A 14,464-nucleotide genomic window follows, 5' to 3' on the forward strand; every position below is an offset into this window, starting at 1 on the left:
AGCAGTTCAAAGAGTCGGGCAGCCTGCCCAGAACCTTCCGAGACAGAGACGGGTCCAACAGGCAAATGGAGACCCTGATCCCTGGAGGGGAGACGTTGCCAGGATCATGGCCCTTCTTGGGAACTTCTGCTTCTCTTCTCCTCTCCGTCCCGGGGGCTGCAGGTCTCCAGGGTTCGACGATGCTGGAATCTCTCGAGGATGCCAGGTTTGGAGACAGCACAGGGAACGAGTCCGATGCCCACACCTTCTTCTCCCTGGACTACGAGCACGTCCAGGTACCTTTTGAGATCACCTTGTGGATCATGTTGGCTTCTTTAGCCAAAATAGGTAAGAAGCCCCCTCAACCGAGGGTGGAGGAAAAGTTACATTGGTGTAGAATAACGATTCCTCAGTGAGCATTGCCTGTTGTGTATATTTTAACAGTAGCAGCTTCACAAATATCATGGCAATGTTCATGGCTAATAATAATAATAATAATAATAATAATAATAATAATAATAATAATAATAATAATAATAATAATAATAATAATAATAATAATAATAATAATAATAATAATAATAACAACGATAAGCAGTTGTGAATTTCAGAAATAACACCATCAGAGCTACAAAAAACAGCAATATATCAATATTTAACAGATACGTAGTTTTTAGTTAATAACAACAATAGCAACAATAGCAACAACAGCAGCAGCAGCAACTATGATGATGATGATGATGATGATGATGACGAAGATGACGACGACGACGATGACGATGACGACGATGATGATGATGATGATGATAATAATAATACTAATAATACTAATAATACTAATAATACTAATACTAATACTAATACTACGACGACGACGACGACGACGACGACGACGACGACGACGACGACGACGACTACTACTACTACTACTACTACTACTACTACTACTACTACTACTACTACTAATAATAATAATAATAATAATAATAATAATAATAATAATAATAATAATAATAATAATAATAATAATAATAATAATAATAATAGAACTGAAGGGACCCTATGGATCATCAGCCCCTCCCAAGGAGGCACAGTGGAGACTAGAACTCCCAAACTTTGCACCAGATATCTGATATAGAGACCAAAACCACTGAGCAGTTCTTAGTGAGAACAGGCACCAATTATCATTGTATTATGCCTAACGAACAAAGTAGTGCATTTAAAACTAAAACAATCTTGGCTGCAAAGACTATAAAAGTTATTATTTTTTAAACTGCAACTCCCAGAGTCCCTACGCGGCACAGCTAGAAGATTCTGCAGGTCAAAAAAAAGAGAACATTCCTCAAGGTCTAACTGGGCTGTTCAGAGGACTAAAACCTCATCATACTCAGGACAGATAGTGACGGAGGCCTGTTGCTTGCACGTCAGACTCGAAAGCTTCCCGGGTGCGTCCAGCTGACCTCCGTTGGAAGCAGGAGGGTGGGTTATATTAGCCGACCCAGCCTGTTTTTCCCTGCATGCGTACAGTATATGGAATTTCTTAATGGTGATGAGAAGAACACAGAGATCTGAGTTAAAGCATGTATTTGATGACGACAAGAAAATGTTTCCTTATGGAAACTTCTTCCTTTTGGATGTTGATTCTCCAGACCAGCATGGGCAATGTTAAGGGATCACAGGAACTTGGAAGCCAAACGCCGGCTGGCGCAGAGCTTGCCGACCCCTGCACAGTGGAGAACGATGCCATTTTTGGGTAGCCCTTCTCCACTATCCACACACGCGTAGCACGAAGCAATATTACAGGTATTACATACACTAGATGTGAGTGAATGGTTGATCAGTGATTTGCAACAGATCAGCAAAGCATTTGTGACACTTAACCTTTTCTGTCTTATAATAATGCAGAAATAAAGATAACAAAGCGTGGATTTTTTTTCTTCTTTCACAAAACAGGTCTATGAGCTCAGATCAATTCTGGTATTTGCAATTAAATTCCTGGGCTCAGCATTCATTAATTCTGAGTGAGCTTCTTTTGAATTTTGGCTTAGGTATAACTGAGGGATCAAGTAGAAAAAGGAGTATAAGCCACAAGGCTGATGTTCGCTCATTTCCGGTGTGCATTATCTGATATGAATTATAATTATAATTATGAATGATCGCTGTCATGTGTGAAACCTCCATAAGGGTCTTTGGAATGGACAGAGAAGACCTCAACTAGATAGTGAGGCCTTCCAGAGATATTTGCACAATGGCCACAATCTCTCACCGCTGGCAATACTGGCCAGGCTTGATGGGAATCAAAGGATAGCAATGGCTGAATAAATCAGAATTTATCCGACCTGATGTCTTCCACAGCTATGAGGGCTACAATTTCCACTATCCTCAAACAAGCACACCTGGGAGTGCTGGGAGCTGCAACCCAATGTACTGTTGGCATTTTTGCAACCTTGCATCCTGCCTCTAGTAATTATGGCTGTGGAGGAACCTTTCTGGACTGGGGTGACTGTCAATCTACCTGAAATTAACCAATTGTTCTTCCCCTGCCTCTGATTTCAAAGATAGCCCCGCCTCTCTGCTCTCTTCTTTCCCTCTCTCTTTTTATTTTATATATTTATTATTTAAAATATTTTTACCCTGCCTTTCTCCTTGAGCAAGGAGGCCCAAGGCATCTTGCATTATTGACAGGCAATATTTAAAGCTGAAAATTATGCGCATACCATGGTGATTTACATGATCAAAAGACAATAGTTAAAGTATGAGCCAGTCAGAGCACTAATGCAGTAACGATCCGTCTTTTGTCTGTTGGCACCCATCATTAGCTATTCTTGGTGACCATTAAGCCCAGAGACATTTTTGCATTAGCTACTGAACTCCACTGAAAGACTGTGGAGAAAATGGCTGCTATTAGCAAACCTGAGTCAGGGGGAAGTTGGAAATCTGTTCTAGTCCGTGGGAAAACGTCTGGTTGTTCAGAACCGAAATGTGAAAATCGCTCTGTCTTGATTTCATGCTATTTCTCCAAATCCCATCTACATTTTCTTCCTCTCCAGCTTTCAACACTTTGGGTGTTTTCTCCCCCCTATGTTGAAATTCTTGCATATCTTGAGATATACTTCCCCAAATGCTTGCAGTTCTAGACATATTTCTCTGTGCCTGGGCATGTTTTTCATAGTAACCAAAGCGTGCTTGTCAGCACTTTTTGGAGACGGGAAGTTTTGAGTTGTTAACATTTATTTATGTGTAATTCAAAGAAGAACTACAGGGTGGGACAACCTCCCACTTGTGTTCCCCCCCCCCAAGAAATTTCTGCTTATCGTCTTGTAGTACCTCATAATGTTGAGTTAGGACAACTCTAACAAGGATTTAACATACGTGAGATAAGAGTTCCTCCTTCATTTTTGAAGAAGAGCATCTCCATCAAATTCACCATTTAGGGAATAAAAGAAGCAAAAGTGACGGGCAAAGGCTGAGCAGAAGCATGCAGATGCATACAGCATGAAGGCAAATAATAACTTAGCCTAGAAGCTGTGGAAGCTGTGAGCGTCAGCTGGTTTTGGGCTCGTTGGAATGTCAAGAAGTTCCATCCTTGCTGCCTCATTTCTCTCTTCCTTTGAGCATCCGTGATGCTTTTGATCTCAGATTCTTTAGCCCTTTCTTGTGGCACAGGGGTCGAACTACACTACTGCCATCAAGGCTCTCTGTTCACAACCTGAGTTCAATCTTGATGGTCTCAGGTATATAGTTGGCTTGAGGTTGGCTTAGTCGTCCATCCTTCCAAAGTCGCTAAAGTGAGTACCCAACTCCCTGGGGGCAAAATGTAGTCAACATAATTAAATTGTAAACCACCCAGAGAGCACTTTAAGCGTTATGATATATATAAGCAGCTCACTTTTCTTTTTCTTCTTCTTAGACCATGCTTGACAGATATGTGAGATGTTCTCAGAGTAGAGATGGACACGAAATTCAGTTTTGAGATTTGTGCTGGTTTGTCAGTACGGCAACACAGATGCCACATGTTCCCTTCCCCCACGCTAGCCTTGGCTGACTCCCCCACTCGCCAGCCGGTACATGCTGTTCTTTCTTTCCCTCTTCTTCGTGTGATCGTCTGGTCACAGTAGGAGCACATGCTTCCCTTCTCTGCCTCCTCTGGCAGCCACCCACTCAAAGGCAGCACTGCAAGAATCCCTGCCCCGCCTCCTCATCTGAGTGGGCAGCTAACAGAGGAGGCAAAGGAGTAAAGCACGTGCTTCTGCTGGGACTGAACGATCGCACAAAGAGGAGGAAAAGAGCAGTGTGACCTGGCAGGTGAGTGCTGCGCTGACGAACTGGCACAAACCTCCAAACTGAAGTTCGTGCCCGTCTCTGCCTCAGAGTATTTGCTCTTGCCATCCCCACTGCAGCGTTTCCACGGGAATTTGAACCCAGGTTTCCAACACCGCACGTGGCCCTCCACTATTAGTAATCTTGCGAGCCACAAATTGGGTAAGCTGATAATTTTAGAAAACAGTTGCTGCATTTTCCGGCTTCCCCACTTCAACATCCTACTCTACCTCTGCCAAAGATCTCAGATGGCCTCTGAGTAGCCCTTGGCCTCTCTTCCTTTCTCGTGTTAACACTGCAGCCAGGGAGCACAAGGACGTATCTGTCCGTGTGTACAATTCATGTCTGTTAGGGTTCCAATGCCCAGCATGGACCTGAACCAGGACACTTATCCGTCTGAAAACCGCTGATCTCTGTAAAAAGCGCAAGAGTCTCTGGAAGCTCACAGAGACATAAAAAACAGAGTGCTTTAGGGAGAGAGGGAAAACACATTGGCAGCATTGGCCAGAGTGGGTTTCAGAAGGCCATGTTGATGTTTTTGGCTCTTCCCAAATCTGAATGACCAGCATGCACTATATATAAAATGCTTCATGAATAATAGAGCCCTCCCTGATTATCGCCACTTAAAAGCATGTTGGAAAGTTGGTCCTTTATGGAACGTTTTATTCCTTTCTCAGACCTTGGGCTGAGTTGACTGTTGCAACCGAGATATTTAAAGAGAAAGGATTAAAAATGCATACAGTTGCATCTATTTTGATACTCTGAGGTCCAGAGAATTAGCTGGAGCACCACCAAAAGGCTTACAAGCCCCCAGTGAAAAAGGCGGACTGAACTTTCACTTAAAGTAGATCCCTAAGTTTTTGAAAATCCCTTTTAATAGCTCAGTGGTTTGGGTCTCCGGCTGCGGAGCCAGAGGTAGGGAGTCTGATTCCCCTTTGGTGCCTCCAGGGAGAAGAGCCAGCCTGGGTGGCCTTGGGCCAGCTGCACAGTGCCACAGCGCCCCTAGAGGAAGGGAAGGGTAAAGCACTTCTGAGTATTCTCTACCTTGAAAACACCCCCAAAAGGGTCATCTTTTCTTTAGTCATCCCATTCAAAATGGATTTTATTCTGCCTCTTCACCGTCCCTACCAACTAATCCTGCAAATAGTGGCACTTTTGTTTTTCATTTCTGAATGCCCAATAATAACTAGCGGTCACCAGATGGCATTTGTTTTGCGTCGTTCTTTAAACTGAAAGCATAGATAGCATTTCTTCAGGAAGAAAAGGGTTTAGCGCCGAACAAACAAACATCAAATGAAAGCCAGTAGCAGAGACATAATGATGTGCTCTAAAACAGGAATCAAACAGAACAAATCAGAATGAAATGAAAAATACAACATTGGCAGTCCTGTGTGCATTTGCATTATAACTGCATCTGCAGTGACAATAGGGCACTGTTATTTTAATACTGTGTTGTTACTCCTTCAATAGAGAAGAATCTTTGAACTTATGACCAGTCCCAACCACTACTGTTTCACCAGTTTCTAATTGTTTCAAAAACAATGGTTGGCAGTGTTTCTGAAGAGCCCTGGCATCCATAAATCATACTTGTTTTCAGAAACTTAATTACATTGTCAGTTCCTGCCTTCCCCTCTGCCAGCAATTTCTTATGCCTCAATGAACGAAAGAGGTTTAGGTTTGTAGTCCCCGTAATGGCAGCTCATGTGATATTTTGACAGGATTTTAGGAAGACGGAAGTATAGCTGTGTCCCACAAACACTCAAATAGAGGGGAAAATGTAATTCAAATAACTGTGAGAGACAGAATGTATGCATTTGGAAAGAACTGTGGGTGAAAATTCTTCACATGTGCCTATGCCAAAGACTAATGCTAGCCTTGGTATTATATAAAAACAGAAATCTGGATATAAATCCAGTTGCTAGTCCCAACTAGAGCTGACCTGCTGCCTCAAATGCTGGACGGTGAATCAGTATTTATATAAATCCCATTGATTCAATGGGTCTACTCCAATGAAGACTAACACTTGGATGTATGTAGACCTTGTTCTCTGCTGTTCCTAGTGCAAATCTATAAAACCATCAGTGAAAATTGCAAGGAAGCAGATGAGGATGATGATAGTGATGAAGATGGTATATTTTTCAAATCTTTCAAAACGAAACTTCCAACAGCCTAGAAAGTAAATCATGCTTGATACTGGAGGAGTGGAGACTGGATTAAAGCTACAGGCGATATTTATACACAACTGAGAAGAAATTTTAAGTTTGGATCCCCAGCCCACACTCATGGATTAAACAGATGAGGAGTAAGTGCAGGGACTGACCACAAAGGAGCACTGCTAAATTCCTGCTTTATTCATTTATATTTTTTCACTTCCTAACAGCCTTGCTTCTTTCCCTCCACAGCTTTCCATCTGTTTGAAAAATTACCTTCCGTCCTTCCCGAGAGCTGCTTATTGATCTTTGTGGGACTCATTATGGGAGGGATCATTTATGGTCTTAATGACAAATCCCCTCCCGTCATGAACAGCGACATCTTCTTCCTCTACCTCCTGCCCCCCATAGTCCTGGACGCCGGCTACTTCATGCCTAACCGTCCTTTCTTTGAGAACATTGGGACGATCCTCTTGTACGCCGTGGTGGGAACCATATGGAACGTCTTTGGGATCGGCTTCTCCCTCTACGGGATATGCCAAGTTGACATCTTCCACCTCAGCGATATATCTTTGCTTCATAACCTCTTGTTCAGCAGCTTGATCGCAGCTGTCGACCCGGTCGCCGTGCTGTCAGTATTTGAAGAAATACACGTCAATGAAAAGCTGCACATTCTGGTGTTCGGGGAATCTCTGCTCAATGATGCCGTCAGCGTGGTGAGTAGCTCGAAACCGAATGGAGCCCCATTAGCATGTAAGGAAGAAGAATCGATCCAAAATCTAGAGTGGCGGTGCTTTCTGTGACCTCCTGATTGGTTTTTTTTTGTTTTTCCTTTTGTAGGTCTTATACAAGCTCTTCCGATCTTTCTGTGAAATGCCGTCCATCAAAACAACGGATGTGTTTGCAGGCATCGGGTCCTTTTTTGTGGTGGGCATCGGAGGCGTCTTGGTAGGCCTCCTCTTTGGTCTGATAGCGGCCTTCACCACCCGCTTCACCAACAATATCCGAGTGATCGAGCCCCTGTTTGTCTTCCTCTACAGCTACTTGTCTTACCTCACGGCCGAAATGTTCCATCTCTCTGGCATTGTGGCGTAAGTATCCTCGGATACTGAAGGCTTCTTGACTGACTCAGTATTCAACCCAGTCAGGCTTTTGTTTCACAAGGGTCCCAGAAGGCTTTAGAACAAGGCACACGTCTTAGGATCCTGAGGGGAAAGAGCCTAAAAATGTCTGGAGAACACTGGCTCAGGGACAAAACTATAGTTCTAAAAAGAGGCAGAAAAGAAGGTGTAAAGTAAAGGTTCCCCTTGACCTTTAGTCCAGTCGTGTCTGACTCTAGGGGGTGGTGTTCATCCCCGTTTCCCAGTCATAGAGCCAGCATTTGTCCATAGAAAGTTTCCGTGGTCACGTGGCCAGCGCGACTAGACACAGAATGCCATGACCGAGGTGGTACCTATTTATCTACTCGCATTTATATGCTTTCAAACTGCTAGGTTGGCAGGAGCTGGGACAAGCGACGGGAGCTCACTCCATCATGTGGATTCGATCTTACGACGGCTGGTCTTCTGACCTTGCAGCACAGAGGCTTCTGCGGTTTAACTAAATTTTCTCAAATATAGTCAGCCAGGCTATCATATTGACCTTTGAGGATGGATGGGGGAAAAGGGGGGGGGAGAAAGAGAGTTATATATTTGAGATTCTGCTTTTTCTCAACTTCCTGGTGTTTTAGTCAGAGGTGGATAGCTCAGTGGTTTAGATCTCTGGCTCCGGAACCAGAGGCTGGGAGTTCGATTCCCCCATTATGCCTAGTGAAGAGATGGAGGTCACTCTGTCAACAGGAACAATCAACGGGAGCTTCATACACCATAGGGAATCTCTCACATTTTCACAAACGGGCTCAGCAACACAGCTGACTAACAGGGAAGCCTGTGAAGAGCCATTGAGCAGATGTTTTGGCTTCTCCTCTCTTGAGGAGAAGATGTGAAAAAAGCTTCTCTGTCAGCTCCTCTGAGAATAATAAGGATAAGAAGAAACCTACTGTGAAACTGAGGGCTCAGGTAGCTTACACTGCACTTCACAGAACATAAAACGTCAGTTCAGGAAGCAATGTTATTGTTCTGTTTCTCCTTTATTTCCTTTATTTAAAATATTTTTTACCCCACCTTTCTCCTTCAAAGGATCCCAGGCGGCTGCATTACTTTATATTTATTTTTGTGTGGTAAGTTTTCCTCCTCGAAGAAAGAGTAAGGCAAAAAAAACAAGTGGAAAAAATAAGGTTAGGTGCAATCTGATGATGACATAAACACCACATCGGATAGTGCTGGAAAGAGTTGCTTTCAGAGTGTGATCTTAACATGGTTCCTAACCTTGGGTAATCCAGATGTTCTCGGACTGCAACTCCCAGAAATCCTGGCTATCACAGCAAATGGCGAAGGTTTCTGGGCGTTTTAGTCCAAGAACATCTGGGGGCCCCAAGATTGGGAGCCATTGCTCTAAGGTAACCTTTCCATTGGTTCAGGATCAAACCAGCCCTTTCCAAAAACAGAGAGAGAGAGAACAGCTGTGCCGTTCGATCCAAAAAGTCTGGACGAGGCACAGAGCAGCGTTGGGCTGGTTCGCAACTTGGAGAATGTCATCTGGTCACTGGCTAATAGAAGCAAACTAGACCATGCTGTCAGGGCTCCAAGAAATAAAAAATATAAGAAGAAGAGGAAGAAGATCTAAATTATTGTCTGATTGTACCCTTATTTTCAATTTTACCTTTAAATGGTGTCCAGGTTTTCTGTTTACTCCACAACCACAAAATCTTATGCAGGTAAATATATTAGGCTGGAAGTTTCTTAAACAAAAGGCTTTGACGGCATCAGAATGAAGGGTTTCTATTTTTCATTTTCAGGCAAACATGCCTCAAAGTATGAATCGCTGGATAGCTCCGCAGTTTAGGTCTCTGGCTGCGGAGCTAGAGATTGGGAGTTTGACCCCCCCCACTCGGTGCCTCCTGGGGAGGGGCTGGACTGGATGATCCATAGGGTCCCTTCCAGCTTCTGCAGTTCTAAGATGATGTATGCAAGCAATCGTATGAGGTGCTTTTTTTTCTTTTTCAGCATCATTGCTTGTGCGATAGGCATGAAGCGCTACGTGGAGGCCAACATCTCTCTGAAGTCCCACACCACCATTAAATACTTCATGAAGATGTGGAGCAGCGTCAGTGACACACTTATCTTCATCTTCCTTGGCGTCTCCACCATTGGTGACAATCACGAGTGGAGCTGGCCTTACATCTGCTTCACCGTCATTTTCTGCCTCCTTTGGAGAGCTCTAGGTAGAGAGGGGGAAAAGCGGGCAGGGTGAAAGTGGAGGGGTGGGGTGTACAAGTTGATCCAGGAACTTCTTTCACCATAGTGTTGGCCAGCTGACCTATTTTAAGGGCTGTCTCCATTCGTGTTTCCCAACCTTGGGTAATCCAGATGTTCTTGGACTACATCTTCCAGAGATCCTGGCCAGCACAGCTAGTGGTAAGACTTCTGGGAGTTGCAGTCCAAGAACATCTGGTGATCTAAAGCTGGAAACCACTGCCTAGATGATGAGGGTGCCCTCTAAATGTTGGTGCCCTTGTTACAGCCTGTATTTCCCATGGGATATACTCTCCACAAGGGATGTGGTGGCGCTGTGGGTTAGACCGCAGAAGCCTCTGTGCTGCAGGGTCAGAAGACCAGCCATCATAAGATCGAATCCATGCAGCGGAGTGAGCTCCCATTGCTTGTCCCAGCTCCCGCCAACCTAGCCGTTCGAAAGCATGTAAAAATGCAAGTAGATAAATAGGTACCACCTTGGTGGGAAGGTAATGGCGTTCCGTGTCTAGTCGCACTGACCACGTGACCACGGAAACTGTCCTTAGACAAACACTGACTCTACAGCTTGGAGACAGGGATGAGCACCGCCCCCTAGAGTCGGACACAACTGGACTAAATGTCAAGGGGAACCTTTACCTTTACCACATCAGCTAACTTGCTCAGTGGATAGCAAGAGTGATACTAAGAGGAGGAGGCTCTCCCTCAGTGGCATTGCATTCATGAGATATAACCTCGGGAAGTCCAGGTTGAGAGGCTGCCCGGCCTTTATGGCTTGTCTTGGGCAATTTGTCAGCGCCTGGGCCCATGGCCTCCTCGGCCATCCCTCACTGGATCTTTGCCCTCTGGGTCACTGCTGGAGACTGGGGATTATGATGGAGGAAGTTGGGGTTGGTTTTAAGACAGGCCTTTGAATTTTCCTTGGCTTTGTTCATTTCAGGAGTTCTTGTCCTGACTTTCATCGTAAACCGGCTGCACGTGAATACGGTGACATCCAAGGACCAGTTCATAATTGCATATGGCGGCCTCAGAGGGGCCATCTGCTTTTCTCTTGTTTTCTTGCTTCCCGACTTCCAAAGGAAGAAGCTCTTCATCGCTGCAACCACAGTTGTGATCCTCTTCACTGTGTTTGTACAGGTAAATGCAGGTGATTTGTTGTTGTTTTTTTTCCATTTCACCAGAGTTTTGGCTGTATGTATAGACATTTTGTGAGGAGGAACCCCTACTCAATATCAGCATTTTCTTGCAGCTTTCTAGGCTGACACTTAACACAGCGTTAGGAACTTGTTGGGTCAATGTTTTTTAACACCCTCAGACACTCCATTAATCCAAATTTTGAAATGCTACAGATCATCACCGACTCATATTCATTCAGATTAAAGTTGAGTAATATTAACACCATGTCAGTGTTATAGCACATTCTCTTGGAGAATTTCCAGAACCACCTGAATTACACTTCTGGGTGCCACTGACAACCATATTAGTGGATTTGTGGATTAAAGATTTTACTCAGTTGACTCATATTTATGACAGGATGTGCTTTGAGAAGAGGGAAGTGTACGAATCCGACTTTTTTTTGGCCTTCTAGTGCCATCTTGTGGTTAAATATAATCTTCATACTAACTAACCCCTCTTTTCAGAGAGCCCATGTGGTGTAGTGCAGTGGTTCTTAACCTTTGTTACTCGGATGTTTTTGAACTGCAACTCCCAGAAACCCCAGCCAGCACAGTTGGTGGTGAAGGCTTCTGGGAGTTGCAGTCCAAAACTCCACTACTGGTGTAGTGGATAGAATAATCTTAGAGCTGCAGAGCTGGAAGGGACCCTTGTGGATTATCAAGTACAGCTCTTCTCAAGGAGGCACAGTGGGGATTTGAACTTCCAGTCTCTGTCTCCACAGTAGGTTCCTAAACCACTGAGTTCGAGCATAAAATAAGATTCAGGAGACTTGGTCTCAAATGTCTCCTCAGTCTTGGAAACTCACTGGGAGGCCACAGTGTTAAGCTACTCCTTGTACATCTCGGCTACCTTGAAAACTCTACTAGGGTCAACATGAGTTGGAAACAACTCAGTACACAACAAGCCTTTTGTCAAAGGGTCAGCGCTGAGAAACACAATCAGGTTTAAAGGTAAAGGTAAAGTTTCCCCTTGACAATTTTTGTCCAGTCGTGTTCGACTCTAGGGGGCGGTGCTCATCCCCGTTTCCAAGCCATAGAGCCAGCGTTTGTCCGAAGACAATCTTCTGTGGTCACGTGGCCGGTGCGACTTAGACACGGAACGCTGTTACCTTCCCACCGAAGTGGTCCCTATTTATGTACTTGCATTTGCATGCTTTCGAACCGCTAGGTTGGCAGGAGCTGGGACAAGCGACGGGAGCTCACTCCGTCGCGTGGATTCGATCTTACGACTGCTTGGTCTTCTGACCCTGCAGCACAGGCTTCTGCGGTTTAGCCCACAGTGCCACCACGTCCCGTAGGGTGAAGCTTCATCTGTTGAATTTCTGCAAACAGGGGCTACAGTCATATTGCTGTTGTATGCCATCAAGTCACATCTGATGTGCAGCAACCTTAACAGGTTCAAGGTAAGCACGATGTTGAAGGAATAGTTCCCATTGTTGCTCCCCAACGAGTTTCCATGGCCAAGCATGGATTCTGATCTATGAGGTTAAAGTCCGGCCACCCCCAAACTTACCAGATGGGTTGGGTGGTGCTATTTTGTTTGACTAAGGCCGAAGCATTGAAAGTAGAATGCCGGTTTTGCCCTGATCTTGGATCAAGCATGTATCATCATTCCCTCCCACACAACCTCTCTTCGCATCCCATTTGTCTCTCTCTCTTTTTTGCACTGCAGGGAATGACCATCCGGCCGCTAGTAGACCTGCTAGATGTCACCAGAAAACAAGAAAGCACCCCCACGGTGGGAGAACAAATTCATATGAGGGTAAGTGCTCAGACACAGGTGTCCACCTCGCTGGAAAAGCTGCTGCTGACCAACCCACACACTCTCAAAGCCATCATGGTGCTCTAGAGCAGTGGTCCTCAACCTGGGATCCCCGGATGTTCTTGGACTGCAGATCCCAGAAATCCTGGCCAGCAGAGGGGGTGGTGAAGGCTTCTGGGAATTGTAGTCCAAGAACATCTGGAGGCCCAACGTTGGGGACCACTGCTCTAGAGCAGTGGTCCTCAACCTGGGATCCCTGGATGTTCTTGGACTGCAGATCCCAGAAGCCTTTACCACTCGCTGGGCTGGCCAGGATTTCTGGGAGTTGCACCTCCAAGAACATCTGGAGACCCAAGGTGGAGAACCACTGCTCAAGAGAGCGGGCCGCATCCTGAATGTCATGGTGAACATCTCTGGATCTACATAGGCTTCTGAGAGAGGCTGCAAAGAGTAGACCTTTGGTCTAGATGGGCGGGGTATAAATCTAATAAAATAAAGAAATAAATAAAGTCCTTGTACGATGGTAGAAGTGGACGACACCACCCCAAGTTGCAGCTGGCGCTGGGTAATGATCCTGTAGAGCAGTGGTGTCGAACTGTGGCCCTCCAGATGTTCTTGGCCTTCAACTCCCAGAAATCCTGGCCAGCAGAGGTGGTGGTGAAGGCTTCTGGGAGTTGAAGTCCAAGAACATCTGGAGGGCCACAGTTCGACATCACTGCTGTAGAGTGTTTCCCTATGTTATATAGTCCCTAGAAATTGGAATAAATGCACATGAATACATTAAGCTCCAGTCTTCAGCTTGCTATGTTAGTTTTCTATTTCCAGAGCATATTTCTATGTCAAGAGACATTAAAAATTATGCCTGATGTCTGAATTGGAGTCTGATGTCTAGATTATTATAGACCCGTCTACCGTTTCATTCCGTCCCCATTTTGCAATATTGATAGAATACTATGGGCCTTCTATCAAACGGGATGAAATTTGCTTCCTATTGAGATGCAGTGTGTGTGTGTGTGTGTGTGTGTGTGGGTGTGATGTCTGGTGAACTGAAAACAGCCCACGGATTTTGCCAGCACGGTATTAATTATTTCACGCTTGCAAGCCCTGTTTCCATCCTACAGCTTTCAAGTGATGAATATATGTGAAAAAGCTCTGGGGAGCTCTGATTCTTTTTTTAAAAATATTTTATTCTATCAGACAATCCAGACATTAAGGAGAAAGTATAGTCCCCATGTAATTCTTATGGAGAGACTATGAACTGTAGACTCTTCCTTAGCTAGAAGAAGAACAAACATGAAGTGGTTTCAGAGAAAAGAGGAAGTAAGGATACCTAACAGTATCACTCTGAACATTGAGCTAGAAAAGATCAAAGAGGAAAAACAAATTTGGGCTATGTGTCTCTTGTTCTCTGCCTTGTTCCACATTATTTGCTACAAGTGTTGGAACTTTATTCTGCATGGGGAAAAATTGTCTGAGCTGGCATAATTCAGCTTCCTTTCCGATCCAATAGTAGCAGCAGACACATGAGTTAGGTGTCTGGCTGGGGAGTGAGGAGTTGGAATTTGATTGCCCAAGGTGCATCAGAGGAAAAGAGCCAGCCTGTGAAACCTTGGGCAAGCCCCAGAAGAAAGAAATGGCAAACCATATCTAAGTCCATGTATTCACGAAGGCTTTCACGGCCAGAATCTGATGGTTGTTGTGGGTTTTTCAGGCTCTTTGGCCGTTTTC

The 14,464-nt window shown here is 44.8% G+C and overlaps 1 protein-coding gene across 1 annotated transcript in view; it reads left to right on the forward strand.

Annotated features, from left to right (window-relative positions):
• Positions 1 to 14,464, forward strand: part of LOC110086650 (sodium/hydrogen exchanger 2) — a 27,551-nt gene continuing 13,087 nt past the window's right edge. The window contains exons 1-6 of the mRNA XM_072981229.2: positions 1 to 327; positions 6,702 to 7,165; positions 7,290 to 7,540; positions 9,554 to 9,771; positions 10,740 to 10,936; positions 12,647 to 12,736. Of these exons, the coding sequence (XP_072837330.2) occupies positions 66 to 327; positions 6,702 to 7,165; positions 7,290 to 7,540; positions 9,554 to 9,771; positions 10,740 to 10,936; positions 12,647 to 12,736 (1,482 nt within the window). The 5' untranslated portion in view covers positions 1 to 65. The remainder of the gene's footprint in view (positions 328 to 6,701; positions 7,166 to 7,289; positions 7,541 to 9,553; positions 9,772 to 10,739; positions 10,937 to 12,646; positions 12,737 to 14,464) is intronic.

Source organism: Pogona vitticeps, chromosome 11 (genome assembly GCF_051106095.1).
Source record: "Pogona vitticeps strain Pit_001003342236 chromosome 11, PviZW2.1, whole genome shotgun sequence".
Classification (NCBI taxonomy): Eukaryota; Metazoa; Chordata; class Lepidosauria; order Squamata; family Agamidae; genus Pogona; species Pogona vitticeps.